General features: G+C 48.9%; 15 protein-coding genes across 15 annotated transcripts; 5 read left to right on the top strand and 10 right to left on the bottom strand.

The window, feature by feature from the left end:
* Positions 1 to 1,420, bottom strand: EV420DRAFT_1531689 (glycoside hydrolase family 16 protein). Its single transcript, XM_060472675.1, has 6 exons — positions 1,100 to 1,420; positions 821 to 1,044; positions 667 to 758; positions 282 to 615; positions 169 to 229; positions 1 to 118 (listed from the first exon to the last, which is right to left on the bottom strand). Exons 1-6 carry the CDS (start codon positions 1,287 to 1,289, stop codon positions 42 to 44), a joined length of 978 nt encoding a protein of 325 aa, XP_060333242.1. The 5' UTR covers positions 1,290 to 1,420; the 3' UTR covers positions 1 to 41.
* Positions 1,421 to 1,436: 16 nt separating this feature from the next.
* Positions 1,437 to 2,307, top strand: EV420DRAFT_1266816 (PTPLA-domain-containing protein; the record flags this gene model as incomplete). Its single annotated transcript, XM_060467354.1, has 2 exons — positions 1,437 to 2,178; positions 2,228 to 2,307. The coding sequence occupies 2 exons, from the start codon at positions 1,437 to 1,439 to the stop codon at positions 2,305 to 2,307; spliced, it is 822 nt and encodes a 273-aa protein (XP_060333243.1).
* EV420DRAFT_195011 (uncharacterized protein) lies at positions 2,222 to 3,002 on the bottom strand. The gene is made up of 5 exons (XM_060481158.1): positions 2,851 to 3,002; positions 2,711 to 2,803; positions 2,635 to 2,647; positions 2,499 to 2,584; positions 2,222 to 2,449 (listed from the first exon to the last, which is right to left on the bottom strand). The coding sequence occupies exons 1-5, from the start codon at positions 2,912 to 2,914 to the stop codon at positions 2,358 to 2,360; spliced, it is 348 nt and encodes a 115-aa protein (XP_060333244.1). The 5' UTR covers positions 2,915 to 3,002; the 3' UTR covers positions 2,222 to 2,357.
* Positions 3,003 to 3,191: 189 nt separating this feature from the next.
* Positions 3,192 to 3,883, bottom strand: EV420DRAFT_1266940 (aspartic peptidase domain-containing protein; the record flags this gene model as incomplete). The annotated part of the gene is made up of 2 exons (XM_060467360.1): positions 3,192 to 3,569; positions 3,623 to 3,883. Coding segments are annotated over 2 exons (639 nt in total), but the record flags the coding sequence as incomplete, so codon positions are not given.
* Positions 3,884 to 4,402: 519 nt separating this feature from the next.
* EV420DRAFT_1640830 (uncharacterized protein) lies at positions 4,403 to 5,110 on the bottom strand (the record flags this gene model as incomplete). Its single annotated transcript, XM_060477149.1, has 1 exon — positions 4,403 to 5,110. One exon carries the CDS (start codon positions 5,108 to 5,110, stop codon positions 4,403 to 4,405), a length of 708 nt encoding a protein of 235 aa, XP_060333246.1.
* A 299-nt stretch (positions 5,111 to 5,409) lies between these two features.
* EV420DRAFT_1640831 (uncharacterized protein) lies at positions 5,410 to 7,669 on the bottom strand (the record flags this gene model as incomplete). Its single annotated transcript, XM_060477150.1, has 3 exons — positions 5,410 to 6,828; positions 6,879 to 7,442; positions 7,496 to 7,669. The coding sequence occupies 3 exons, from the start codon at positions 7,667 to 7,669 to the stop codon at positions 5,410 to 5,412; spliced, it is 2,157 nt and encodes a 718-aa protein (XP_060333247.1).
* Positions 7,670 to 9,075: 1,406 nt separating this feature from the next.
* On the top strand, positions 9,076 to 11,769 carry EV420DRAFT_1669453 (phospholipase B; the record flags this gene model as incomplete). The annotated part of the gene is made up of 8 exons (XM_060479026.1): positions 9,076 to 9,514; positions 9,567 to 9,771; positions 9,821 to 10,061; positions 10,108 to 10,275; positions 10,333 to 10,616; positions 10,682 to 10,918; positions 10,974 to 11,375; positions 11,428 to 11,769. The coding sequence occupies 8 exons, from the start codon at positions 9,076 to 9,078 to the stop codon at positions 11,600 to 11,602; spliced, it is 2,151 nt and encodes a 716-aa protein (XP_060333248.1). The 3' UTR covers positions 11,603 to 11,769.
* A 37-nt stretch (positions 11,770 to 11,806) lies between these two features.
* EV420DRAFT_1306178 (uncharacterized protein) lies at positions 11,807 to 14,223 on the bottom strand (the record flags this gene model as incomplete). Its single annotated transcript, XM_060468488.1, has 7 exons — positions 14,166 to 14,223; positions 14,077 to 14,118; positions 13,946 to 14,029; positions 13,753 to 13,895; positions 12,393 to 13,699; positions 12,128 to 12,341; positions 11,807 to 12,067 (listed from the first exon to the last, which is right to left on the bottom strand). The coding sequence occupies exons 1-7, from the start codon at positions 14,200 to 14,202 to the stop codon at positions 11,807 to 11,809; spliced, it is 2,088 nt and encodes a 695-aa protein (XP_060333249.1). The 5' UTR covers positions 14,203 to 14,223.
* A 60-nt stretch (positions 14,224 to 14,283) lies between these two features.
* EV420DRAFT_195111 (DUF1242-domain-containing protein) lies at positions 14,284 to 14,768 on the top strand. The gene is made up of 4 exons (XM_060481159.1): positions 14,284 to 14,373; positions 14,429 to 14,538; positions 14,590 to 14,624; positions 14,677 to 14,768. The coding sequence occupies exons 1-4, from the start codon at positions 14,371 to 14,373 to the stop codon at positions 14,742 to 14,744; spliced, it is 216 nt and encodes a 71-aa protein (XP_060333250.1). The 5' UTR covers positions 14,284 to 14,370; the 3' UTR covers positions 14,745 to 14,768.
* A 23-nt stretch (positions 14,769 to 14,791) lies between these two features.
* EV420DRAFT_1669455 (uncharacterized protein) lies at positions 14,792 to 15,964 on the bottom strand (the record flags this gene model as incomplete). Its single annotated transcript, XM_060479027.1, has 4 exons — positions 15,694 to 15,964; positions 15,470 to 15,639; positions 15,150 to 15,432; positions 14,792 to 15,098 (listed from the first exon to the last, which is right to left on the bottom strand). Exons 1-4 carry the CDS (start codon positions 15,936 to 15,938, stop codon positions 14,792 to 14,794), a joined length of 1,005 nt encoding a protein of 334 aa, XP_060333251.1. The 5' UTR covers positions 15,939 to 15,964.
* Positions 15,965 to 15,972: 8 nt separating this feature from the next.
* On the top strand, positions 15,973 to 16,700 carry EV420DRAFT_1531712 (uncharacterized protein). Its single transcript, XM_060472676.1, has 4 exons — positions 15,973 to 16,034; positions 16,086 to 16,176; positions 16,224 to 16,390; positions 16,442 to 16,700. Exons 1-4 carry the CDS (start codon positions 16,032 to 16,034, stop codon positions 16,676 to 16,678), a joined length of 498 nt encoding a protein of 165 aa, XP_060333252.1. The 5' UTR covers positions 15,973 to 16,031; the 3' UTR covers positions 16,679 to 16,700.
* A 109-nt stretch (positions 16,701 to 16,809) lies between these two features.
* Positions 16,810 to 18,647, top strand: EV420DRAFT_1266925 (uncharacterized protein; the record flags this gene model as incomplete). The annotated part of the gene is made up of 8 exons (XM_060467359.1): positions 16,810 to 17,093; positions 17,143 to 17,596; positions 17,646 to 17,686; positions 17,742 to 18,011; positions 18,066 to 18,132; positions 18,184 to 18,268; positions 18,314 to 18,430; positions 18,478 to 18,647. The coding sequence occupies 8 exons, from the start codon at positions 16,810 to 16,812 to the stop codon at positions 18,645 to 18,647; spliced, it is 1,488 nt and encodes a 495-aa protein (XP_060333253.1).
* Positions 18,648 to 18,986: 339 nt separating this feature from the next.
* On the bottom strand, positions 18,987 to 21,836 carry EV420DRAFT_1640837 (uncharacterized protein; the record flags this gene model as incomplete). Its single annotated transcript, XM_060477151.1, has 12 exons — positions 18,987 to 19,108; positions 19,159 to 19,220; positions 19,267 to 19,594; positions 19,645 to 19,758; positions 19,813 to 19,905; positions 19,963 to 20,291; positions 20,377 to 20,601; positions 20,649 to 20,738; positions 20,795 to 20,819; positions 20,888 to 20,942; positions 20,990 to 21,320; positions 21,376 to 21,836. The coding sequence occupies 12 exons, from the start codon at positions 21,834 to 21,836 to the stop codon at positions 18,987 to 18,989; spliced, it is 2,235 nt and encodes a 744-aa protein (XP_060333254.1).
* A 208-nt stretch (positions 21,837 to 22,044) lies between these two features.
* On the bottom strand, positions 22,045 to 23,667 carry EV420DRAFT_1640838 (uncharacterized protein; the record flags this gene model as incomplete). The annotated part of the gene is made up of 3 exons (XM_060477152.1): positions 22,045 to 22,938; positions 22,990 to 23,389; positions 23,516 to 23,667. The coding sequence occupies 3 exons, from the start codon at positions 23,665 to 23,667 to the stop codon at positions 22,045 to 22,047; spliced, it is 1,446 nt and encodes a 481-aa protein (XP_060333255.1).
* A 308-nt stretch (positions 23,668 to 23,975) lies between these two features.
* EV420DRAFT_1628686 (uncharacterized protein) lies at positions 23,976 to 27,374 on the bottom strand (the record flags this gene model as incomplete). Its single annotated transcript, XM_060476071.1, has 17 exons — positions 23,976 to 24,335; positions 24,395 to 24,475; positions 24,521 to 24,700; positions 24,750 to 24,877; positions 24,929 to 25,014; positions 25,066 to 25,502; positions 25,560 to 25,585; positions 25,636 to 25,752; positions 25,813 to 25,884; positions 25,931 to 26,192; positions 26,243 to 26,295; positions 26,349 to 26,399; positions 26,452 to 26,643; positions 26,692 to 26,933; positions 26,991 to 27,147; positions 27,198 to 27,266; positions 27,324 to 27,374. The coding sequence occupies 17 exons, from the start codon at positions 27,372 to 27,374 to the stop codon at positions 24,299 to 24,301; spliced, it is 2,241 nt and encodes a 746-aa protein (XP_060333256.1). The 3' UTR covers positions 23,976 to 24,298.
* Between the last annotated feature and the right edge of the window lie 16 nt (positions 27,375 to 27,390).

Here is a 27,390-nt window from a genome sequence, read left to right on the forward strand (position 1 = left end):
TGATCACGCAAGAATCGAAAAACTCAGTATTTCCACCGGTACTACACACGCTTGAAGACATACAAAGAGTTAATCTCCCAGTATGCTTCCTTAAATTTATCAGGATTGTTATCAACGACTAGAAAGCTGTCAGCGAAGACGAAAATAGATCGAAATGGTCCGACGTACAATCCACACAGGTGGAAGTGCCACAACCGGCAGAAGCAAATACATTGCCTGCCCAGTCACCCTGTGGGAATTAAGTCAGAGCCAAAGATGATCTCATGATAGGGATGACGCACGCAAAAAGTAAGATTAATCACGATCTTGTGACTATTAAAGTGGGTTGAGTAGTCGCAGTCCTTTACAGGAAAAGTTGCGTCTGGTTCTCCCCAGCTGTCTGTTCCGAAGCCGATGTGCTTGAAGATAAATGGATATCGGACTTCAAGTGGGACCCGCCAACTGTCCCTAGGCCAAAACCAGACTTGGATACCGGTTTCCTTGGTTCTGCGCATTGCGTACCATCCGCCGCCGTTGCTGTTAGATGGAGAACCGTAAGAGTTGCTTTGTGTAAAGGAAGTTCCGCAGCCCTGGTTGTAGTTGAAGTTTGTGTCGCAGTTGGTTGACTGAGTTTGCCTTGGATGACATTCGTGACTCGGGACAACGTAAATAATACAAGGAACCCACCCGCTCTGTAAACGCTCTTCAGGCATAGAACAATTGGGAGTTGTGTGGAGAGAAGCGAGGTTGTTTGTATTGAGATTGACGCCTTCTATAATCTACATAATTGATGGTGAGCAATTGGTGGGAATAAAGCAGGAGGAAGAATATATAGATATACATCTATTTCGCCGCCCTGAGGCCAAGGGCCCGACTGACTGAATGACCAAAAGGCCGGCCAGGTCGCACAACCAGCAGGCATGTGTTCGACGTCCAAAATGACGACAGATTGATCGTAGGCGGAGAAGGATTCAATGCGAACACTGTCCCTGCCACGAGCATCGCTGGCAGAAATGACATTGTGGGCGTCGGCACACATAAAAAACTTGGTATCATCGGCTGAAGCTGTGGATGCACCGGTTGAACAAGTGGGCCTACGAAGGGAGATAATAGGCGATACCATAAGAGAGATTATTGGCTATGGCAGTGCGCTGGTCGACATAGTTGACGCGACCGTGAGTAGGGTCGTCAAAGGTTTTCCAGTCAAAGCCAGAAAAGAAATCTGAGCCTATGAACTTGTCTTGCAAAGTAAACCAAGCAGGGTGAGCTTGCACGGAGACGAAAAGAGCGGCGAGGAGTAAGGAATACATGAAGGGGGAAAGTAGACAGACAACATAGTCGACAGAAAAACAGACAGGATTTATAGAACCGAGGAGCAGAAGTGACCCTTTTAGTAGCCCCTAGCATGATGAACCAAGTGGTAAACGAGATCAAATGCTGACATAACAACTTGATCAATGACCACCACGAGAAAGGCAGCCAAGCAGTCCGCCTTGGTCAAATATTACCTTGTCACTTACAACGTCCTGTCCACTCTCGGCTGGTCATGGATCCTTGTCCTGACCCTTGTCCACTTATTCAACCTTGACGGCAAATCTGCTGCCATTCAGCCAACCACTGCCTCCGCCTTTTCTCGCATCCTCACTTCCCTGCCATTCGTCCACGCTGAAAAAATTTATCCTTCTTATGTCGAGTCCCGGCTGCCCCATTTTCTGCAACCCGTCTATCGTCGCGCAACGACGACGTACTGGCGGGTTGGGGCTGTCACCGCGTTCGTGCAATCATGCGCTATCCTCGAAGTCGTACATGTCCTGCTCGGCTGGGTGCGTAGTCCATTGTCAACGACCGCCATGCAAGTCGCCAGCAGACTGTACGCTATTTGGGGTGTCACCGAGCCATTCCAACGCGTCTGCTCGAATCCTCTCTATACGACCATGGTGTTCGCCTGGTCTGCCACTGAGGTCGTCCGCTACTCTTTCTATGCATCCACCCTTCTCGGTCATGAACCCAAACAGCTGCTCTACCTGCGGTATACCCTCTTCTACGTCCTTTATCCTCTTGGTGCTTCCTCTGAAGCTTTCCTCAACTATGCCACACTTCCCACTTCCTCTCCAATACCTAGTTGGTTGTCATGGGCACAGGGTATGTGGAAACCCACAGACTACGTCCGTGGTCTTTTGTTCTTGACCTGGTGGCCAGGTGAGATATCCCAGCTATTCATTCGCCTTTCTCGTCTAATCCCTTGCAGGTCTGTATGTCATGTATACGCACATGATCGTTCAGAGGCGAAAAGTCTTGGGTCCTGGGAAAGGCGCAAAAGCGAATTAATTTGTTATAAGTGGGATAGAATAGTACTGGAAACCCTCAGCCCCCCGTATTCAACTTGAACCTATAATGTCCTGATTGATGCTCTTCGCAAACCCGATACGAGCCTTCCCTGAACGCGGCCCATAATCGAAAGTGGTGTAATCTATTCGCGTCTTTTTTAGTAACACCCCCACAGAAGCTAGAGTACGTACAGGATTTCAAGAACACCCCTCCCACAATCACCAAGTTGGCATCTAATCCGCTACCATCATGCGAGAGCACACCCCCCACACAATAACTACACAATCAGCTCAGACAGAGTACGATGAAGACACAATCCACAATCACCTCGAATTCTGGTCTGTTTTTCCTGTTCATGACAATCAGGTTCAATATGCGGGCTGCGAGCGCTATTTGAGCCTACCGAGGTCAAAATCTCGACGATCGATGTAGAATTTGTGGTCATCGAAGACGAGCGCGATGTTGACCTCCGAATTGCAAGGGTATTTGTACATCCCTATGTGCGCTCAGGATACTCAATAGTTACATCTCTGATGGACCCACCTTGTCCAAGGTCGTCTGCACGGCTGGAATGCGGAATCTTGCAACTCTTGTTAGAATAACCCATTATAAATAATCATGCTCACGAGTACCATCATATAAAGTTCCTCTGTCACTAATCGAGACGCATATATGAGGGTCGTCCCGGTGTCGATAACCTGAGGAAGTCAGACACGCTTCATGAGCCGAGGTACCTTTGAGGACGTACAGCAATTAGTTCAAGGGACACCAAGGATTTCTGTTGTTTTCCCACAATCACAGCATTCATAGAAACGGTCCAATACGTCTACGACAACGGTTTCAATGCAAGAAGGGCTCAACGAGTGGGATACCGTACTTCTGATTTAACGTCTATGTAGATAGGCTTCTCCCTTGCTTTTGTAGGATCGCGGCATCCCAGACAGAGCTACAGAGAAAACGTTTAATAGATCAACAATTGGAGTGACGGAAGAACTTGCCTCAGAGCCCGTCTCCTGTTTCCTTGTGAGATGCACCGAAAACATACGAGCCTGAACCAACCCTGTAGCCATCATGTTCTCAAACAGTGTTGGCTGCCTGCAACGTGCTATGGTCCCAAACGCCATTCCCAATAAGCCATCGTTTGGAAAGTAGTTGAAATCATCCGTTGTCGCACTGACGGCGCCAAAAGTCTGGTTTTGAACGGTGACATCGGCAAATTTGATTGTCTCCGTGGCTAGTACCCCTTTGACGCTTCCAGAGCCCTAGTACGAAAGTAGTGAGAACGCATTCACGGGAGAGTGTGTCAATCACTTACGTAGACCACGGAGAATTTCCTTCTCTTGTTGATGTAGGAGCTACTCTTTTCGGGGACAAACTGGTCTCTGAAGCAAGATGGACAGTTTGCAGGGAACCAAAGGTCTGCAGAGCCTGTGTCAATGTCGACCGTGAGCGTTTGGAAGGGCGTGCCAATGTTGATCGAACTGTAGTATAACACGTCAAGGGCTCCGTCAATGAAATCTGTAAGGCTGGCGGCAACTGGTTTAATAATCGTCGAGATGGGATTCGGTAGAACGGGAGACTGTTCGCTGCCTGTGTCGTTGGACGAGTCGATAAAATATGTATTTGGAATCGGGACGCCATTGATGAAATACAGAGCCCATTTGTATTTGTCGCTAAGAAGGCTTAGCTCGGCTTGCTATGGCGAAGTTGAGGGATGCAGGTGGGATATGAAGAGATACGCACCAGGAAAGTAGAGTTGAATGCAAGGGCGTTGGGATCACCTTGAAGAGAGTGGCGAGATACAATTGGAATCATGTAACCAGGTAAAGCGTTTGCAGAGAGAAAGTAAGGAAGGAAAACGGAGACAGCGAGATAGTAATGTAGCATAAAGAGAGCATTGGGGCCAACCACGCCACCGTCGCGTGTTATATATACCACTAACGCGTCTTGTTTGCCTCCGCGGCGTTCAAAATACAAAAATAAAATAATATCAATTCTCATAAGATCATACAGCTGTCAACAGCATTCAGAACCAATACGCGCATATATGCAGGTCAGATCTCACCATCTAGCATTAAACAGCCAGCAACGGCTTCTAACTCGACAGCGACACTGACCCAGGCTTGGCTTCCATCTCAATGTACGTCGCGCTCTGCCTCTTCGCTGCTCCCACAGAATCCGAGGAGCCGCCGTGGGACGGGCCAGCAGAGAACGGATCAGAGGGCAAGGAACGGTGTTTCTCCCTAACCAAAATCGGAGCCGCAGTCGTTGGCGAAGGAACGGTGGCGATGATCGGACTGGGAGGTCTCTTTACATCACCACCACCACCATCCAGGTTCAGCCATTGTCTCCTATTCCTCCAGTGTCGAGGCGATCGCTTGTTGCGGAAGCGCATGAACACGATGGCAGCGATAGCAGCAACTACCACAGCTCCAACAACGCCCCCAGCGATGGCCCCATTTCTCTTTGACGACGAGGAGGCCGCGATGCTGGCACTGGCACTGGGCACGGTGATGGGGTAGAGTGTCAGTGTCGCCGACTTGGTCTGTGTTATAGACCCGGAAACGATGGTCGTGTAGGGTTCAACCGTGACTATGGCCCCCGACGAGAGGGGAGTAACGACAGTGTACTCCGTCTTGGTGCTTAGCACTGTCGTCGTGCTAGTTGGGTGCACCTGGGTTGTCGTGAAGCCGATAACCGAGATATCATTCGAATCCGATGTGTTCGAATTCTGCCGCGCCACAAAGGGGCTGGCGAACGCTTGGACGGTGACGAGACACAGTATAAAGTAGGCTTGCATCATCGGGAACGCTAGCCTTAACTGGCAGGTTAAAGTACCAGAGAAAGCGGCTCTACTCGGGACCTAGACACGTGTGAATCGTGCCGTCCGTGCTTATACATACCGCGGATCAGCTAAACGTATCCAGCGCTCCACATGCCATTCAGTGAAGATCAATCTATTCTCACACTCTTAAGAACCGCTTGTCAGTAAGACGGTGACGACGATTACAATACTACTACTCTGCGGTCAAATTTATTATCATAAATACAGTTGGCAATAATATAATACATAATCCTTCCAAAGAACCATAATACATACATTCACCTAGCAGCGATTTCGAAGGCTTTCTGAATCGACTCTAGCTCTTCTGTATGTCTGGCAAACTCAGCTTTTAGTCTTTGCATTGCCTCGACGTCCAACAGCTCTACATCCCCATCAGAGTCGGTGATGCTCCCGGCAGAATCATCAAACGCAGTCAACAGAGCGTTCACCCTCTCTCGCTGCTCAACTAGTCTGGTAAATGATTTGATGTAACGCCCATAAGCAGCCGCATAACCCCTGCGCAAGGAGGCACGATCTGTGGGTAGTGGACGCTGAGTTGGTTGAGGGTTAGGTGGATTGGAGGTCATGGATGAAGGTGTCGTGGTTGGGGGAGAAGGGAAGGGACCAGGTGATCGATGCTGACGTTCTTGTTTGATCTCGCCCTCGTCTTCAGATGATGATGTGTATATAGGTGAGCGGTGTCGACGCGACCGACCATTTCCAGCGCTTGTGCTGCCTGTCGTCACACGTGAGGACGATATCTGAGGCGATTGAGACGCTGGCGGTGGACGCTGAGTAGCTTTCTTCGCAGGCGGAGGCGGTGGAAGCGGGGAGGGTTCTTTCTTGATTGCCTTTGGACGAGCAGATAAGTCTGTCATCGGCTTCTTGTTCGACGAGGAGTCCCTGCTTCCGGAAGCAATTGCAGCGCCTTCTGTAGTCTTCCGTCGCTTCGACTTCCCATATTCCTCGTCATCATCGTCTCGAGGCTTTTTTCGTTTGATGCTAGGGGCGGAAGATGCCAGGTCCCTGCTGCCTTTATCCCCGGTTCGTTCACCCCCAGAGTTCCGTCTTGACCGCTCAGAATCCGAGCCGTGCCCATCTCCGGCTGACTGTTTGAGTTTCCTGATGCGCTGGATGGGAGCAGCAGAAACAGTGGTGCTCGGTGGCAGGTCCTGGGATCGACTTCTTTCCTCCGATCTAATACGTGAAGAAGTGCTGCCATCCTCTGATCTTGGAGCCTTATACCCCGATCCTGGCGGCTTTCGTGTAAGTGCAGAAGGTGCGGTTTTTGTTGGAGGCGTGCTAGCAGACAAATTAGCTGCTCTGAGGTCCGCTTCCTTGACATTGGGCGCCGCAGCCAATTTAGTCTTGGCTTTAGGCTCGGCCTTGACTTCCACCGCCTTGCCTTTCCCCTTCTTCTCTTTTGCGGCTTTTGTGACCACAGGTCGCTTTGCAGGCGTCTCGGCCGAGGGTCCCGGAATTGGTGTCGTCGCTGGAGGACGAAAAACGACGTGAGCCCAGGCGGGGTCAGATTCAGGAATGCCAAGGGAGCTCAGAGCTACTCTTGCAGCTCGAGCTATGGTGTGTCGTTCTGATTCTGAAAGACCGGGCCATTCATAAGGCCGGACGTGTTGGTAAGAGGTATTTTTGAGACGCAAGCGACCATCCTTCTTCGACGCGGACACAGGTTCAGCGATCTACGGTAATCATGATAAGCTAGCACAGGCATCAAAATCAAGTGGTGCACCTCTTGCAAAACATCCAAAATTTCCTGTCGATGAGCGGCATCACAATTTGGGGCGACGGCTTTGACGGCTTCGTCGCCTTTGCGGTCGCCTTTGGCCAGAAATCGAATAAGACGAGTTCTCAAGGACGCCAGGGCGGCGGCACGCGCCGGGTTGGGAGGGGATCTGGGACGTGAAGTCGAGGCAGAAGAAGTCGACGCTGTTGAAGCGGGGGTAGGGTTTGGTCGTGCTGCTTGATCAGAAGGTCGCAATGGTTTTCTAAACATCGACGATGCAGCTGGTTGCTTCTTCTTTTGTTTCGTTGGAGGCGCAAGATCGGGAGGCGTGTCAATGAACTTTGTTTTGTGAACATCCTTCTGCTTGGCTGCTTCCAATGTACTCTGCTGGATCTGTTCAGAAAGATCCTTATCAAGGGTAGGTTCGACTGTGAGCTTTCCGGTAATATTTGCGTGCAATCTGAGGGGTGCATTGGGTTTGACGGCAGAGGGTGTACGAAGGTAGAGTTCATGGCGGATATTCTCGTGCTGAGTTTTAATGGGAAAGAAAGCGCCATCGACATAGATTCCCTAGCCAAAACAATCAAATTGACATTCAAAAATGAGACACAAGTTCAACACACTGGCTTGTCGCCAAACTCAAACTGTAATTGGGGATGCTCTGAGGCGTCAAGAGCGTCGAGAGTCTGGCGTGACAGGCGAACGATATAGGCCTGTTTCTGAGGATTGGACGGAAGAGCCTCTCCTGGTCGCGTATGGAAGCCCTGCAGCGCGTAGGTAGCGTCGGGCGGGAGCATGGTGGATGAGGACAAGATGCGATTTCGTTGTGCCGCCCGAGCAAGCGGAGAAGGGCCCTAGACTAACACGTGCAAACTCCTACACAAAAGCGATCACTTCGATCGTTACCATTTTTGGGTCCTGTTTTACTTGTTGTACTTGTTCAACAGATGGTCTTAGTTGTTACCAGGAAGGTCAGCGGTACCTGCCCGCTCAATATTCGCCAACAGACACCCCCAATTTCATGACCATTTCCCGAGGATGATGCTAGCTCGATTAAGCCAAGCCCAGCGCTTATTCGAAGCTCGAAACATGCTGTACACCCCGTCATAGGGTCAATATTCATCTGATGGTTAGTCGAGACGCCATCCTAGGAAAGGAATTCCCGTTGGTCGGTGGGTCCAGGATCCCAGGCGGGAGCATGAGGCCACCACGACACGGCCACCGAGTCCAACTTTTGTTGTATAAAAACCTTCTCTTCGCCTGCGAGAATGCTATCAACCTCCCTCTTTCCCCCATCATATTATTCTTGCCCCCTTCATTTCCCCCCTGTCCCGGTGTTCTCGGTTGCGGCCAAATCTCTAGAAAGCTATGCTTAAGGAATTGCTTGTGGTCCTTTTTTGACGTCTCTTCAAGGGCCTTGTGGACTTTGCTCGCTGGACCAGACCACTCACGTTCTGCGGCATGCCCGTACTTGTTGCAGGTCATATTTTGACCTCATGGGGAGCTAGGACACCTGACGCTAGCCTTAGTCTGCACTGCCCTTTGTGTCTATCATGACTGTAGTTCATTCTTTTGAGCATCCTGTTCTGGAGAGTACCCCCAGTCTTTCTTCTCTGTGACCTGTCCATGTGGCTCAGGCTCAGTCTTTTCACCCTTCATGCCGTCTCTTCTATTTATATTGCGTACTTTTGTTGCCTTGCCTCGGCTCTTGTTCAACATCGGACCATGATTCCTTTTGTGTACTGCCTCTTCAGTTAACAAGACACTATCAGGTACACCAATGATATACTTCCATCCTTGGCATTGGACTGACCTGCTGATAGGTTGGATGTTTACCTTTCGAACGTAAGAGGGTAAGTGTGGCTTCCAACGAAGCGTCAACGATATGATGTGTGGATACATGATTGTGTATTACTGACTGCCACAGCTCCCGGGGAAAGATGTGCTCCCTTGTCGTGGGCCCCGGGCTTAAGGTCATGCATCCTGCATGAGCCAACCAAATGCACATCGAATAGAGACTGCGAGTTGTTCATAGCTTTTATCAAGGAGATGTGAATAATTTTTATCATTGAATACGTACTTATTCAAATTCGAAACGGCGTCTAACGAACAAAGCACCGCCACTGCAGTGATGATCATCAGCAACGGCCATGACTACTTATGAGCAGCATGCAGCGTCTTCTCTTCTTCCCACACATTCACAATGCTCCCGTTCTCCCTGTTATTCATTCTCATTCCCGTTCTCGCCCAGCAGAATTCAGAGCAAAGCTCAGTTGTCGACTATGCTCCAAAGCTGAGCCAGCAATGCCCAGACATCACAAACACTGATTTTATTCGCGTTTTCACGCCGTCGAATCAAACCCTCCACCCACAAGAAGCGGAGTACATACGGACGCGTAACTCCACTGTTATTTCTCCTGCATGGCTTGACTGGCTCGGAAATGGGTCCCAGCTCGGTTATGATCTTGCTCAGTTCAAAGACCATTTTCCAACTATTGGCATTGCAATACCCGGAGGTGGTCTACGGTCAGCGCAATTTGGTGCGGGGGCGCTCAATGCTTTGGATGCAAGGAATGACACAGCTAAATCGATTGGAACTGGAGGTTTGCTGCAGGTGTCTTCCTATATTGCTGGCTTGTCGGGTTAGTTTCTTTGACAAAAGTTCATACCCGTTGACCTTATTGCATCTTTTAGGTGGCTCATGGGTGACGGGCTCTATCTTCTTCAACAATTTCCCCATCATGAATGACCTTGTCTTGGGAAATGGCGATGACCTTGCCGGTTGGTTACTCGACCTTCCCTTTGCAACACCCGACGGTACCGACATATTCTCCGAAAACAATCAATACTTTTTTGGAAGCATCCTATGGAGCATCATGGCTAAAGCAAACGCGGGAGTGTATGTTTCTTTCTCTCAGTACCTTTCCTCCAGCTCACGTACGTTTCAGTGACACGAGCCTCACCGACCCGTGGTCGCGCATGATCTCATACCACTTTCTCAACCAAACCGACCGTGCGAACTTCTTTTCGAATGACACTGGCCACGGTGCAGGACAGCTATGGAGTCACATCCCCGACATCCCCGCCTTTCAAAATCACCAGCTTCCATTCCCTCTTGTCGTCGCTGATTCCCGTCCCGTCGGATCTAATTTAACTACTATTTTGGATCTTGATGCTGTGGTGTACGAGGTAAGCATTGGTCCTGGTTATAATGAAATCAATAACCCTTCTTTAGATTACACCATTTGAACTGGCTTCATACGATCCGAATCTTTCAGCTGCCGTCAATCTATCCTTCGCAGGTACCCATCTCTCCAATGGAAAACCGGAAAATGGATCCGCTTGCGTGAGCGGTTTCGACCAGGCGGGTTTCGTGATGGGTAGCAGTGCGAGCCTGTTCAACGTGAGCCATTCCCTAAAATGACGACACCTGACGTACTTAAAGGAGAGTCAACTACAGCAAATCTTGGACTTTGCCCAGAACACATTGAGCGGATTCTCCAGCGACGATGCCAGCGGCATTCTCTATGTGCTTTCGCGACAGTTACAGGAAGTTCGGACTCGCGCAGACGATGTGGCCAACTGGCCCAATCCTTTTAATGGCATCAAGGGCGACACTTTTGTTGATTCAGATAAAGACTGGCTGGAACTCATCGACGGATCATCAAATCAGGAGAATATACCATATGGTCCACTCTTTGTTAAGGTCCGCGGCTTAGATGTCATCAGTTACGTTGGATTCCAGTGCAGACCAAGTAGATGCTTGGCCGAAGTAGGTCCACATCTTGAACAGCTGGGGGATGCTAAAGGAATTTATACAGCGGGACAGGCTTACTTTTCAGTGCGAAACGCCAAGCAGATCAACTTCTACCGTCACATCAACAGTTTCCACCTATTCCTCAGACACCAGAGGCATTTATTGATGCGGGTGTCAACTTGCGGCCCACGTTCTTTGGATGCTACCCTGTGCAAAACCCTCCAGAATATCCTCTCGTCATTTATCTACCCCAGGCACCACCATTCAATGGCGACGATCCAGTCATCAAGTTCGTATATTGCCGCTTATGACTGTCATCGACCTAACTCGCTTGTTCATTTTAGTTCTGCCACGTTCCGCCTTACATATACCCGAAAGCACACCAGCCTTTTCCTTGATCAGGTCTTCAATAATACCATCTCAGGGTTCACTCCCAACACCACTTTAGCTGATCCTAATTTTCCTATATGTTTGCAATGCGCTTCCGTCGACCGCGCGCGCTACAAAGTATCGTCCAACGCGACTATCACTCGATCATCAATTTGCGAGCAGTGTTTCAAACAGTATTGTTACGATCCACAGAACCCACCAAGCGTTTCCGAGTTACCAGACCGGAAGTACACATTTGTTGATCCAGATCCGCAAGGATTGGATAAGATCTCCACATTTTTGAGCCAGAGTAAGTTCAAGCTCATCGGTGGGCTGATAGGGCTGGCTGCCTTTATAGGATTACTTACAGGAGGACTGTACGCGTGTCTTCACTCTCTGAGGTTGCCTTGTGTACTGATGTGTTTGTAGGATCTGGTGGAAGAAGCACCGGGAGAAAAAATTGAACGCGGAGTACAAGAGAATCAGCGCTTTGCACGAAGATGATTCGGAGACCCCCAAGAGATTCTCCGATTATGTGCGTCCGGACGCATCATATGCATCATATTCCTCGTATGAACTACCGGCATACCGGGGATCTCAGTGAAGTCCGCTTATCATCTGTTCCCCCCCGTGAGGGAATTTGCTGTCGTATTGCTTTGTTACCTGGACTTGTGTGTGTATTTTTTCTCTGTCATAAGCCCGTATACCCCAGCATCACAAACGGGACATCTTAATAGTATTAACACTAGATATGGACCACTTAAATACGAGAATATGCATATATACGATATAAATAAAGAATACGAAACTACAGGATCTCGTCCAGTGTCATTTCGCCATCCGCTGGTATCGTATCTAGTGTACGTGGATGAAAGCCAGTATCCTTCGCTTGGGGAAGATAATGACTCATGCTCTGATTTAAGTCGGTCAGCGGTAGTCGATGTACTCGTGTGATAGTGGTCTTTGGCTTGTTGAACACTACAACGGACTTGTACATGTCGATTTCGTTCATTAGCTCCTGTTTCTGCGAAACAAGAGCCTCATGCTCCCGTGTTAATAATGCATGTTTCTAGATACGTTAACCAGCTGGTAAGTAGAGAAGATGACAAAGATAAAATAAGCAGCGTACCTGTTTGGACTCGGCTAGTTCATTTCGTATCCGTTCAACATACAGAATCTTTTGGGCTGGATTCTGATGCCCGATAATTTCTGCATTGAATTTGCTCAGCTGTTGAGCGACGTCCTCGGCCAGCGCATTCTTCGCGAGAAGCGAGCCAACTTCGTCAGAAAGAGCACGATAGGCTTCCTGAAGCTGTTCAGCATTGGCCACCTCGGCACCGAGCCTAGTAATTGATTTAGATTGATTTTGTAAAGGGAGCAGAATGACAACATACAGCTCAATTTCGGCCCGAAGCCCTTCCTCAGCCATACGCTGCTTCTGGATGGTGGATGCCAATCTCTGAGCATTTTCCATCTCTCCTTTAAGTTCCTCCCTATAAGCATGGGACTGTTCCTCTAGCTTCTTCTTCAGATCTACTGTTTGACGCCTATACTCCTCGGCTTGCTGACGCAGACCCTCAGCCAAGTTTTCGGCAGTCTCCAGCAATTGACGAGCAGTATCTCGTTCCCCTTTCGCCTGCGAAACTTGTGTCGATAGTGTATCGTAATCTCCTTCGACTTCCGCTAGTCTCTTAGACAAATCCTGCTTCGATTGCTTGGTGTCTGCCAGTTCCAGGTCCACATCACAATACGAAGAAAGGATACCGACGCTGAGCAAGCGATAGTAGTCCACAAACATCTTATCAATCTCCATGTCCAAGTGGTCTCGGAGCTCAGATTCATCGTGTATATCCTTTTCGATAGCTGAGACAAGGGCATCGGTATCGTCGACAGAATGTCGACAAACGGCCTGCGATTGAAGGGCGGGATACCAGAACGAGCGAATTTCTTCCTCAGTCTCGCGTAATCGACCTGCTAAAAAGTGGTTCTGATCCTTCACTTGACGGATCAGATTAGCTAGCTCGACGACCTGTCCCTCCGCGTTGGTTAGCTTCCGTTGGAGTCGGAAAGTATACATTCTTGTCGCCAGATGGTCGCTCTGTAAACGGGAAAATGTCGTCTTCGAGATGGTAGTGGTGGCGAGGCGGCTGTATTCGTTGGAGACGGTCTCCAGTAGAAGCTTATGCCGGCGCAAGTCCTGAAGCAATGAGTTGACTTCGGATGATGATTCCTCTGACTCGAGGCGGGCCTGAGTAGCTTCCTTATGGGCAGCATCAACTTCTGACTGAAGTACTTCGCTGGCTGCTCGTGCAGCATCAGCACCCTCGTCCCGTTTCACCCTCATCTCCATCGACAACGCCTCTGCGATTTCTCTTTGCTTCTTCTCTGCTTCCAATGCCTTCTCCATATTCGCAATCTTTCTATCCTTCTCCCTGACTTCCTCCTTCCGCCTATTCTTCCATTCAGCGACGTCCTCGTGCTTGGAGGACAGCTGTGCACGCTCATGTTCCACCACACGAAACTTCATGCGAAGCTCTTTGATTTCAGCTTTGTCAGAGGAAGCAGCTTTGTTAAGTTCCTGTATCCGGAGATCAAGTGCGTCATGTTGTTTCTTCTGTTTGTCGAGTCGGGCAGTTTGCTCTGCAACTGTCTTTTGCGCACGAGATAGTTCGAGTTTCAGTCGATCAACTTCATTTTTGTGCTGCAAAGAGACATCAGCTGAGTCAAAATCGTCGGAAAGAGATGCCACTCAACAGATTTCTTGTCCTCGTTATGTAGTCTCTCTAGGTCCTCTACTTTTCTCTGGAGAACAGCATAGCGGTCGGCATTATTTGAGCTCGGTTTGACAGGTGGTTTGCTGGTAGTCATCTTGGTCTCCGTGTTGTAGCTGTTCGGTCCTAGTAGCGCAATCAATGTGCGAACTCACAGGGGGTATGAGTAGCTTTACCGGGGACGTCAGCAGGTTTCTCTTTCGAAAATCTGTCTGTCTTCTCCAAGAAAGCGCCACGTTTATACGCGTCGAGTTGGGAGTCTAGCAAAAAAGTCAACAGTATTCTTTGAAATCGTTTAGACGCGTACCTGGAGCAACATTATAGGCGTTAGGTGCAGGTGTATCTGACACTAAGAGGACATTATCCAACTGTCAAGGAATAGAGAAAGCATCGTACCCTTGGGCGGTTCAAACCTTGGACCTCTGGGAAACATGAAATTCGGAATCAACTTGGGACATGTCACAACTGTCACGTACGCGTCTATCACGTGCCCTTAGGAGCCCCCCAAATTCAAATTCCACGTTTCTTCAGGCCCTCGACCACGATTGCACGGCTCATCTTCTCACAAGGCAAGTCTGCCGAAGGAAAGTAGAAACGAGAGATGGTGAATATGTCTCTGTAAATGTTTTCTGTGTCTCTCGTTTACAGTTTGTTTCTAGTCTGCACTTTTCAACTTTCAATCACTGCTCCTTGTCATCCTTCTATTAATCTGTACATGTACATACGTCCGGGCCATTGCGCCCAGGCTTGTGGATAGGAATAAGCAGGGGTGAGTGATGTACATTCCTCTCTAATAGGTTTGTCGTTAACCGTTATTCAGCTTTCTCGGAATTTTCTTCATGTCTGCCCGAATAGGTGCGCTCACTTACTATTGCTCAAAAATGCCAGGATATTCAACTCCGTACAGGAGAACGTCTTTCTCCGTATGTCTCTCTGGCGTGTATCGTTATGGCGATCACATTGTTGTGGCAATGAAATCAAGCAGAGTTCGAGTCGTATTAGAAATAATACAGGAAGGAATCTCATGAACTCTTCTTCTGTTTCTTTTTGCCTTTGGGTTCAGTTGTAGTTTCCTTCAACTTTCGTTTCTGCTTTTCCCCTTCCTTCGCCTTCTTCTGAGCTTTCTCCGCTTCCTTCCCGAGTACCGCGAATGGATCATCCTCATCTACGCTGCTAGCATTGTCATCGTCGACCAGCGTGATGCCTTCGCCTTCACCCTCTGACTCCTCAGGCGCTTGGTTGTTCGACGACGTTGCAACATGAGTAGGTGAGAAGGGGTCTGGCTGTATGGATCCAACAACCGACAGCATTTCATTCGCAACAGTAAGTCTAACAGGTGTCGTCAAAACGATAGTAATGGCACTATGCTGTAAGACCTACCCAATAACTGTGAACTCCAGGTGCCCGGACTTGCCACCAATCAGGTCGCCTGTCAGTTTATGTATCCATCTTCCGCCTCCTCCACCAGACTTTTCTGCGGTAGGTGATATGGCATCTTCATCATCTTTCTCTGCGGCGTCAGGTCCAAACTGAGGGTCGTTTTCTGCGGGACCATATTCAAACTCCCAGTCCTCGGAAGGTATATGATGACGGGGTATTGACACGTTGAACGTGCGGTGCACAAGTAGTGATATGTGATCAGGAGAACAAAGATTTATTCGACCTTCTACATGGAAGTGAGAAATGAGATGTCTACAAACAAGGATTCAATTCGCACCGAGTCGCATTCCAACATGAGGGACTCCAGACGGTCGCATCGAATGTAACCCGACAGACAAGAAATGGACAATCGGCTTTAATGGAAGCCATTTCGTCGAGGAATGTTAGGTTGGAATGGGACAACACGACCCCTTGAAGGCCTGGTATATATCTAAAAGAAATGAACGTTAAAGAAATGATATGTCTGTGAGAGTTCAAAACACACCTCATTACCATTGAATCAAGCATCTCATTGACTCCAGATTTTGGGTTATCCGCAAATTTGGGGGGTATGGACAAGACTAGAGATGCTTGGACGACGTGAAAATCTGATTCGCGTCCTTTTCCCTTCTTGTCCTTCGTCTTATTTTTTGAGTGGTCATTGTCGCGTTTTGCCTTCTTTAAGGGTATTTCTCCTGGCGCCGGTGAGGTGTTCTTCCGTTTTTTCTGAGAAATGGTTGAAGGTGACATGGTGAGCTAGGGAGAAAATTCTCACGTGGACGGTCGGCACCAAATTTTGTTTCTTTCCGAGTCCGTCCACCAGCTCCCTTTTGCTGTCGGTCCATGGTAAGGCTTTATCCTCTGCTATTGTATGCCGCTTACCATTTACAAATGCAGTCTTCTCCTAGAGCTATCATACAAATTCTCTTAACGTCAACACGAATTCTAGGCAAAGCATTTTTTGAAGCTGGTCGACAAGCCGTGAAAAGTGTGTATGACCACTCTCATGCCTGTGCTTTCCTATATTTCTTTTAGATGCCAAGGCTGCACCACAGGCTATAGGAAGTGACGTCGCAGGTGTCAGCAACGCTCGGTCGGGTTCGCTAACGGATCAACTCACGCGACAACATCGAATGACGCTGGACGAAGCCCACTTGATTCTGAATACTAAACGGGGCGAAGAGATGGAAAAAATTCTGCAGGTGAGCTACGCAGTTGTCTAGAGTTATCTCGGTATTGACGTTGTTGGTTAGCATTACGAGCACCTGTTCAAGGCCAACTCGCCTCCTGCACATGCACCGAAAGCACCAACGCATGGTCGGTCGGCGGCTCCCCCTCTGAATTCCCATTATCTCCAGTCCAAGGTTGTACGGGCGCGAGAACGAATAGAAGCTGAACTAAAAGGCGTAGAGACGGGGGAAAGTACAGGTTCGCCACCACCACCACCACCATCATCGCATAGCGACTCACCTGTGGGAGGCTCATCATGACGTTGGCATGCATATAACTGCTGTATAATTCTACAAGTACCCCCTTCATTCAATAATATACATTCTGTGAATACAGAGTGAGGTTGAGAAAGAGCCTACCCGGGCCGGAATACGTCACAGCCACTTGCTCCATGACCACCAACCCGTCCCACATTCTCATCGCTCGTAATTCGAGAGGTCCTAACAATCCCTCTGCCTCCCTCAGTTCTCCCACAGAAACTCACGCTGCAGCTGCTGGTATCTTTCGTTCTTCTGGATCACCCACTTGGCTACTTGAAGAGTGCGAGAGTGACGATATTGTTTCCGAGCTCGAAGTCGACGACGACGACGAAGCGATCGAGCTCGATGAGACGTTCACAAAGAACAGCAAATTCCCCGGAACCGTCAAGATTGTAGTCGAGAGTACCACATTCTGGTACGCGTTGCTTGATGTCTGTGAGTGGCAACAGCTCAATTAGCGCTAGGGCACACAAAGAAGTGCTATACTTCGCGTCGCCTTTCTTTGAAGCTGCTCTCAGTGGTGACTGGGCAGAAACTGGTCGACCACCCTCCATGTCTTCGGTCATCACCATCTCCCAGCCTCCCTCGATTCCTGGCGACCGGAGCAAGTCCGATGCCCCCACAGAAATGACCTTCTCCCCGATGGATTCAGATCCCGATGCCGAGGACCTTGATGTCATAGCAGATACCGACCTCTCAAAATCTGAAGACAGTACCGCTAGTACTAACATCAGTTCTTCCGCTGTCGAGCTATCAAGGAAGGAAGCCAGAACACGCGCAAGAGACGATAGTCTGGCCAAGCTTCAAGGCGGCTCCCCCACTCAGTCAGAAATCAGGTCAATATCAAAGAGAGTGGCTACGGTCAAGCGGCGTCCAAAGAACGGCCCAGATGCTGTCATAGTCTTGAAAGAAGAGCGGGTTCGCGCCTCTCAACTCCCTCACTCTCCAAACACTGATGAATTACTAGGCATCTAGCTTCCATGACTTTCTCAGATTTGTCTATCCTCAGTGAGTGGCGCCGTTTCGCAGCTCAGGCATCATCGTAAACGCGTCTTTTTGCCAGCTTGGAGTGCACAATCACCTGGAACAATGTCGAGAGTTTGATGAATATATCACATAAACTCTGCGTCCCGTCGTTACAACGGGAGTGTCTGACATTTCTTCTAACACATGCTGCCGGAAAGCCTATCAAGGCTATGCGAATCGCCGAGCTGTTCGAGGAAGAAGAATTGTATCGGGAATCCAGCCGTTTCGTCTTGGATAATCCTGGTGGATGGTCTGAACATGAGTTGAATACTCTCAGTCAAGAAACCTTGCTCAAGCTGGAGAAACGGTCCGTGTTCACTCCTCGCCGTATTGATGGCTAAATTGAAACTTTCACGCAAAGTCGAAACTGGTTCCTAGAAAGGGTGTTGAAGATTGGATTGGTTGCCCTTTCGAAGGAGTATGAATGTGTACGTGTAGACTTTGACCGTGTTATCGATGACTAAACGTTGAATTCGCAGTGTCCAACGTGTCCGGACTCAAGTAACTGTGCCAGGCTGTTAGAGGAAAAGTGGCGTCAAGCCTATCACGCAGTCTTCCGTTTCGGTGGGTGCTTTCACCTCTCGAAATCCGGATGCTTACCTTTTCTAGGCCCTCCTCAACCATCTATGGTATACCGTTATCTTCGAAACCTCGAGGGTGTCAGTCCCCCATTGTCTCTCACACATCTGGCCTGTCAGACGACTGCGAAAGCCTTCATTTCTACGCGTTAGTGTTTTCATCCTTTCGACAGACCCGATCTCAGATATCTGTAGTCTTCGACAGAATGTTTTCACTTGGTGTGCGCGGCAGTGACTCCGTGCCGCTAGGGACGCGCGTGGCGGTGGCTGCGGCGGTGGCCGCAGGACCACGACGGCACTTCTTATACTGCACCCTCAAACCCGAGACGCTACCTCGAACCAGAAAATCAAGGGAACTGATGTGACCTTCACATGTTGCACGGATCTTATTCCGCCTTTGCGTCGAACACGATGAAGAATCTTGGTCCTGTTAGGCATGAATGTACATCCGAGATACCGTGAAAAGGGTATTGGTAAATGAAGGCGTTGGATATATAATAGTATGAGCATTAAATACGAAAACATGGCAACGATTAGAGACTATACGACACACCCCTGGCAAAAGTGAAATCCGAACGAAATCTTAGAACAATAATAGAGGTGTGTAAAATCACCTGAGTGATAGTATAAAAAATAAACCCAAAGAAGTACTTCTAGAATGGAAAATCGTTGAACGAAGATTGAGGGCGTGGTATAATCTGCAGCTATCGAGATGCGCTTTCAGCAAAAATCTGGGGCGCATTCTCCACTAGCCATTCTATGGAAAGCGCTTTGCCAGCCATGTCGCTGAACTCCGCGCCAGGGTTACGGGATTTCATTAACGTGGCTACGGTTGATTATTAGATATGACTGCAAGAGTACGCCGAAGAGACTTACGGCCAAATACAACGCCCAGATTCCGAGCATTCATCAAGTTCCTCTCACTCCGTTGACAAACCCTGAGTAGTGTTAGGACAGATGCAACGTGATAAAAGCTCTACGTACTTATTCAAATGGATCATCAGAGCACGCAGTGTATGATAATGCTCCTTTGGCAGCTTGTTCACCAGGTCGAGCAGCGTTTTGTTTTTAACAGAGGAGTCACGGATTTCGACAGCGGACATGAATTGGTCATGAAGGTCATAGGTCAGAAGAGGGACAGGGAGAGATCGGAAGTAGGCCTTCAACACGGAAGTGACACTACATATGTCATTGAATCGGTCTGAGTCCCGAAGGTCAAACGCATTATAGTCGCCACGCTCAAAGAGCTGAGTGATTGATTTGCTCTGGCTGGATCCACCTGTTTTCCTATAGATCCCTTCGTAATCCAGTGCTGCAGTGCGTTAGAGCAATCGGCGTTAAATGATCAGTAATAGAACATACCTATGGCGTCAACAGCTTCGATGCATTTATCAACAATGACCGGAACCTGTCGCGAGCTCCCTTTGGCATCAGCATACACCTGCTCTATAAGGTCGCGGCCAAACATTGAGTGCGCTAAACGCCGGCGTTAGCTTACACTCAGACTGCATACAGCAGGAAAAAGCATACGCAAGATTTGCGAATCATCACGATTTGAACTTTGCTGCGTACACAAAACCTGAACATGGTTTATGCACCGCACGTGGACGGAGATGTTGCAGCCTTGAAGGCATGGTAGATAAGTTACAGGACTCGTTCTAATGTACAATCGAAACGCACCTGTACAACGCAGCTGGGAGCCCCACATCTTATCTCCGCAATGATCACATCGAGTGAATCGCAGCACACTGAGCTGCTGGAAGTTGTGCTCCGAGTGCCCCCTACTGCGGCCATCGCCAACGTTTATGAGGTTGGGAAGATCCTTTGTTCTGGAACCCGGCCATTTGATGAACTTCCCTTTCGATGGCGTAGGCAGTTCTGTTTCTGGCTTCGAAATCTTGATGACGGTTTTCATATCAGCAATCGTCTCTTCAGTAACCAAAGAGGTAGTAGAGGCATAAGGATTTTGAGAAGGCAATTGCACAGATGTCTGTGGCTGGTGCAGCTGACTGCGACCTTTGTCCATTGAAGACACCACGTGTTCCCCGTTCTTGGATGGTGCCTTCAGGCACTGTATCCATCCGACGGGCGTACTGGGCACTGAGCTGAGCCAATTCCTCATTGCGAGCATTGAGAACCGTCGTTTCTTCAAGGAAGACGTCTCGAACAGCTTTGAGCTCCATAATCTCTCGAGATAAGGCCTCTCGCTCGTGGGTCAATGGAACCAGATCTCTCTGATACTGCAGCTTTAACGTGTCAAGACGCATCGTGAGAGAACGGTTCAGATGTATAGGACGCTGGTCAGCCGCCGCACTTGAGCTAAGAAATGTGAGCAAGCAGAAAAGAAGTTTCACACGAATTCGTACCCTTTCGTCGCAGATATCTCCTCGACCTCTGCCAATGCCATGTCACGGTCAACCTTGAGTTTTGACAAATCCTGCTCCAGCCCCGACAAGCTGATCATGAAGTTCCTTGGTCATCCGTTGACGAAGCTCTTGTCGGCGAGAATCACCAGAAAGCGCGGTAATCCGTGCCGCCTGGCCAGATAATAGGACTCGTAATCGGGTGACTTCGGCTTCCGCCTCCCTTCGTGCTTTGAGCTCACGATCATACTCCGTCTGAGCGACAGTCAATCCTTCAATGTATTGTTTACTTGCTCTCTGTGATGGTATTTAGAAAGAAACAAGAGTTCCGGAGCAAAACGAACCTTGACGCCATCGAATTTGCCCTTCAGATCGAAAAGGTCTGCTCTTCTGACATTCATGGCCTTGATGATAGCTTCGACAAAAGCGCGGTCCAGTTTCAGCTGCTGAGCACCTCGCTCCTTGGCGTCAGCCATTGCTTCTTGTAACCGCAAAAGTACGAAATCGGAATCATCTGGTCTGGTGACACTCCCCGGCGTTGTCAAGGTGATACGGCCAGAGGAGTGGGATTCATTGATTTCGGATACATTAGCATTCAAAGTTTGAAGAGATTCTGGATGCGACTCGGAGGATTCGCGCTCTTGCGTTGACGTAGACGATGTTGCGGCAGAAGCACTAGATTTTGGATAACGTAAGTGACGAGCAGGCTAAAAAGGACGACTTCGCATACCGAAGGCCGTCAGTCGAAACACTTCTATTTTTACGATAGCCCGGCGCGGACAATCCAATAATAGTGACATCGCTACTTGGGGTCGACGTTACACCATTCGTTCTTATAGAAGTAGCTGAAGGCGGTGGGGTTGAAGGAACATCGTCGATGCTCTCTTTGTTCTTTTCGGTGATGCTCGTTAACTGATCCAAGGATTTCAACGCGTTGATCCCGCCAACAGAGCTGAGCAGATCCGAGAAATCACCTGTGTTCAATGAAAACCGGATGGGTGGTAAGGCCGGTGCTATGAAAGTCGCGTGCGATGTCTGTTCTACCGGCGACGATTCCGACATATCATCTGAACCACTATCCATCTGGTTAGATGCATCAACATCCACATCGCTTGTAGGAGAGACTGCTTCAGAGGGTGCTTGAATGGCAGATACATCCTTCTCTGATTTGGGAGGTAATGCCGGTGGCATTGACGTGTTTGACTCAGATCGCCTGTGCGCAATCGGTTCATCTGTCTCCGCCTCTGTGTCTGTGCTACTTTCCACACTGTGTGGCACATCAGCTCTGGATGGCGCTCTGGAAGGACTACTTGATCGCATCCGGTTGAAATTTGGGCTTGAGGGCGATGAAAGACGTTCTCGAGGACGTTCATCGAAGGACCTTTGATGACGCACAGCGTCAATCGGCCTTTCGAAGAGAATGATCAAGATTTGGTGAGCTAATTTTCCTGGCTCTCGGTGTGCTTGTTTCGCCTGGACGCGTATCTGGCGAAGGAGTTTCAGAAGACGATGCCCGTATTTGAGGTGAGATGCCCTCATCTTCGGAATGATTATAGTGTGAAGCAGAAGATCCTGGACGAATGTGACTTGTGGTGCTTTGAAATGAACCATTAGACGACGGCCGCGATATTGACTCCGCCTCGTTGAAATCCTCTCGAAGCGGAGATGGTATTCGAGGAGATTCCCGGCCACTGTGGACAGGAGGAGTCGGAGAACGATTACCGGACTGACGATTGAATGTTGCAGACAGAGGAGAGAGTGTAGGTGGCGGGGATGCAGCAGGACTGACAGGAGACGTCAAATTGCTGAGAGTAAGGCCCGGATTGATGGATCGACGTTTGTCACGTCGCGAGGTCTGTACACTCAGTCCATCAGATGATGCTTGTGGCGACAAGTTCACAGAGTGAGAGGCAGGTGTTTCCTGCTCAAAGCTCTGCTCTGACAACGTAGATAATTGATGTACTAGAGGAGGTCGACGATGAGACATGTCAGAATGATAATGGGTATCTGGCTCTGGCGGGGCTATAGTCACAGATATTGATTGCTGCGGAGGGAGGGGAAATGCTGAGGTCAAATATGAAGGAGAGGTCTTCTCCGACGACTTGGACCGCTGACTGCTGGGCTGGAAAGCGTCACTGATGTACGGCCCGGACCGCCGTTTAGCGGAAGTTTGGGTGGATGTAGACACTGGATGACGAGAATTTGAAGGTGACGGTTGATCAAAATGTGGGTTGTGATGAGACTTTGAAGAACCCGGCACATCATGAGAATGAGTTACAATGGGGGAGATGCGCTAGACGAGCTGTGAGAAGATGAGGTGAATGAAATGGACAGTGGCACTTACACCAGTGTCCCTTCTATATCTAGCTTCACGAGAAGAACTCGAGCCGCTACCGCCTGCTGCAGCAGCTCTTTCTCTCTCAGCTTTTTTCTGAGCATGTCTCCTGATTTTGATCATCCGTTCGCTGTGGCAATCCATGCAATAAATGCCTTGGCTGGTCTTGGCAAAAACGAGCTCGTCAATACGGTTCTTGCAGACTTTACACTTGAAACAGTGGGCATGGTAAGAGTCGTCACCGGTCATAATGGCCTCGTCGAGGATGGGCAGCTTGCAGACATTGCAGTTGTATGAACAGTTGGCGCATACAGGTGAACCGTCGGAAAGGAGCAGGAGATTTGTATCTGCGGTGACTTTATCTCCACACTTGGCACACTTGAAGCAATCTACGTGAAAGAACGATTGCCTAGAAGAACGATGGATCAGCAAGGAGAAAAATATAATCGTTAATGACCGAACATGAAATTCAGTGTTAATGAAGACAAGCACTGAAAGCAAGAGAAAACATGACAGACTGCAAGTCGACACGTACCCAAAGGCAACGACTAGACCACCATCGTCCGTCACTGCGGAGAGTTTACAGCCAGGACATATCTTGTCAAAGTCGATGTGCTCGCCATGGTCGCGCTGAAGATCAAGATGTGGATTCTGGTGAATGGAAGCTGTCGACTGAGATATGTTCATTGTGGCCAGCATGATAATGGAATGGCGAGGCCAAAGGGGCTAGCTAAACTTGGAGAGAAGATACGATAAATAGGAGACCGCCTGGGCACTATGATATCGCGAGACAGGATAAGGAAACGCAGCAGAATACAAGAGAATGTTGAGGAGGACGAGTACCCGTGAATACTGTCGAGCTCGAGGAGCTCAGCGAAGGGCGCGATCCTTGAATAATACGGGAAGACAAACCCTCGCAACCAAACAATCTGGGTGGCGGTGCACGCCAAAACGGAAGTGGTCCGTGCGTCGCATCACGCCAACCTGCTGCGTGCCAACGACGGCGCAGCGCTGCTGCTCCACCTAACCGATTATTTCACTCGCTCCGTCGGCTGGGTGCGATTCAACGCGTATTATTTGCTTGCTCTGCAAAAGTCGCAGCCTAGCACGTCCAGTAGCAAATTTTGTGATTCCCCCTGCCGCCCTGGTTCCTCCATCATCTGGTGATGCTTCTATGATCACACTTGCCAACGCAGTCGAAGCGTAAATAGCATTCTCCACGTCATCTCCGTACACATTATACCAGCCTGAGCCAGGTCAGGTACTCATCCATTCATAACGTACAGATCCCGTACCCGGGTTACTAGTTACGGTACCGCTATTCCATCTTCATCGCCCTCCAACATGAGGCATACCTTGATAAGGAGAAACCATGAGGACACGTTCTACATAGGTCTAGAATTTGAATACACACATATTAACCTGATCGATTGCTTTCCGTGCTGGACTACCTCTTATTGACACTGGCGTCACGTTGAACCCGGAGCGTTTGAAACTAAAGACATCAGGCCGTGCATCTTCGTTGCTGGGTGGCACTTACACATCATTGTACCAAGGCATTCTTGCAGCCGACCTCCAGAAAACCAATCCGCCCGGCTGAATCACGCGATAAAGTTCCGCGATTTCGTCGTCTACATCTTGAGAACCCGGTGTGAACCAGTCCAAGTGGTCCATGACAAGCGCGCGCGTAAGGGTATCAGAAGGAAGACCGCGCAAGACACTGGCGCACAATCAGTTCATCCGGACTACTACGAAGAGATATCACATACTTCACGATAGAATCAGTATGCAACCGAAATGCATCTAATGCTTTGCCATCATTGGCTTTCAGCGCACTAAACCCAGAGGGCGTCAGATAAGCCGGACATGATGATGGGGTGTAGTGGCCCAACAGAGCCTAAGAGGACGATACTCGGGATTGGGAATGAGATGTTGTCAGGACACTTACAAGTAGATAGAAGTAATTGCATGTCTTGAAGAGATACGTAGACACGACCGGATCTAAGGTGTCCTTCACATATTCATAGACGCCGCCTGATACAATATATCAGCGTCCTGGATCATATCAACGTGGGTCTCCGTCACCTTCGTCAAGAAGCATTTGTCGCTGATTCATAGGTACGCCAAGCGCATTCCAACAGAAGATCGGACTTCGTAGAAGCGTCACGACCAACGGATTCAGCAGAACTGGCCTCAATCTCTCCTTCCAAATCTTGACCTGCTCCTCCAATGTATCACATTCGCATAACTTCTTGACGTCTTGGTCAACTCTGGCCAATTTGAAAATCACCTTAGCAACCCTCAGCGCCCACCCACTGTACCCGCTGAGGTAAAATGATGAAGAGAACGCATCAGAGTTGATTTGCCAAAACTGATATGCACTTGAGGACAGGTAAGGAGATATTCTGGAATCCAAAAGGTAACGGAAGTTGGCGTTCCTGCCTTCTCCAAACATAGAAAAGAAGTCCGAATACGCGAGACTTTGTATGGATGCCAGCTTGAGTTCGAGAAGATGTCCCTGGCTGAAGGAGGGGGCATGTCAACGAAACACCGACGGGTTTCGAGCGTCCCGCACTTACCATGGGTTCATATCCACGCAATGAATCTAAAATAACACTTAGAGTTGGAAACGATGACGACACGCGGAAAACTAACCCTCTTCGGACTTGCCGCTATGGCATAGTGTAGTGCGTTGTCGCCGGCGGATGTAATAACAAACATCGAGTCGGTACTGGTTAATTGGAGATGTTTCATATCATCAAATGGATCTTCCTGATATGCGGAGACAATCTTTCAAGCCAATAAAGCTGATGATCATTAGAAAAGACCTACCCATGTGAAAGAGTAGATAAATGTTCTAAACTCTTTGTGAACGGGGTGGTCATAATAAGGTAGTCTCCAAGGCTGATGCGGAATAAGTAAATTTAATAAGAAAGTAGTGTCATCCTACCTTCTTGATTTGATAGTGGAAAGAGCTCAGGGGAGGCGTTACATCAATGACCATATCATGGTTGCTTGATACCGGTTTCTTGGTCAAAGGAATAGCAGGTTCCCCAATCTCCAGCGGAGGAACAGCATTGTCAGTTTCCTTCAGCGTAACGAATGTTGACGGAGAGCAGTTGCCAATCATGTTTCCGCCCTCGACCTCAAAAGCATGGCAGAACCTTGAGACATCACACGAACGAGGTCGTCCGAGCCAGACATAGTAGGGTCTTAAGTCTACTAAGCAATGGTAACAAGAATCGACAAAACAAGTACTTACATCCTGACGATGAAAGGAACAATGAAGCGATTGCGTCCATTGTAGCTCTTAATCTGAAAGGCTCTGGGTTAGGCCTCAATGTTATGATGAGAAATAATTGACGCACCGTTCCAAAGCGATATTCAAGATAAGCACGTCTCGCCGGACTGAGCGATACCTGTGAGCGAGATTCAGAAACATTTTCCACAGATATTGCAAAGTTGTAGTACGTGATCAAAATCAAACCAAATTTGCCAGAACCATCGGGAAAGCCAACCGCATTCTTTACTAACACCACCAATAGCTTTCTCGTGAAGCAATGGCTGCTTACCAGCGGTGTAGAAGTCCGCAACACCGATCAGGCCTCGCTCAGGTGAGAGGACATGGTCGATCCTGTCTAAAAGGGTATAGAAATTGGGTATCTGTGGTGTCTTTCAGAGATGTCAATCGTAACAATGGACATGACATACCATAGATAGCGAATAACTGAGCGTGACGAAGCTGACGCTACCCTGCGGGTTGATGCCTTGAGCAGACCATTCTGGAAGGTAGAAGTCACAAGCGTCTTGACACAATACAGTGACGTTGTGCCAGCCCCGCTTTGCGAACCTGCTTCTTGCGACCTGGAGAAGGGGCTCACAAAGGTCGATGAGATATACAGCGTCGAATTCGGAGATGGGAAAAATTTTATCCATGAGTTCGATGTTATATCCTGGAATGATCAGTATGATTATGAAATGAAGCGAACGAACGTTTGAATGAGGCTGACCTGTCCCGCCGCCAATATCAACCCAGACCAGTCGTTCACCGGGATGGGACTTTCTCAGTTCCTTGAGATGTGCAGCGGAGAGGTTCAGCAAAGTCCTTCGACCACGAAGAAGTCCGTTACGAGTAGCATCATATACATCTGCTTGACCCTGGTAGAACTGTAGCAGTCTTAGTTGTAAACATAGTTTAGGCGGTGAATGTATTGCACCTTATCCAGTCTGGATTTATGGTCGTTGGCACCGATGGGGCGAATGAAGCAGTACCAGATAAAACGTAGCTGAGCGGTGAATCGTCCAAGACAGAAAAGGACGACGATGCAAGCAAGCGCAATTACCGGTGCGGAGGAGAACGACCAGTCAGGCCGGAAGGGTAGCATGGAGGGCATTTCGAACAAAGGTCAA

This window comes from Desarmillaria tabescens (assembly GCF_030435595.1).
Source record: "Desarmillaria tabescens strain CCBAS 213 chromosome Unknown EV420scaffold_11, whole genome shotgun sequence".
NCBI classification, from domain to species: domain Eukaryota; kingdom Fungi; phylum Basidiomycota; class Agaricomycetes; order Agaricales; family Physalacriaceae; genus Desarmillaria; species Desarmillaria tabescens.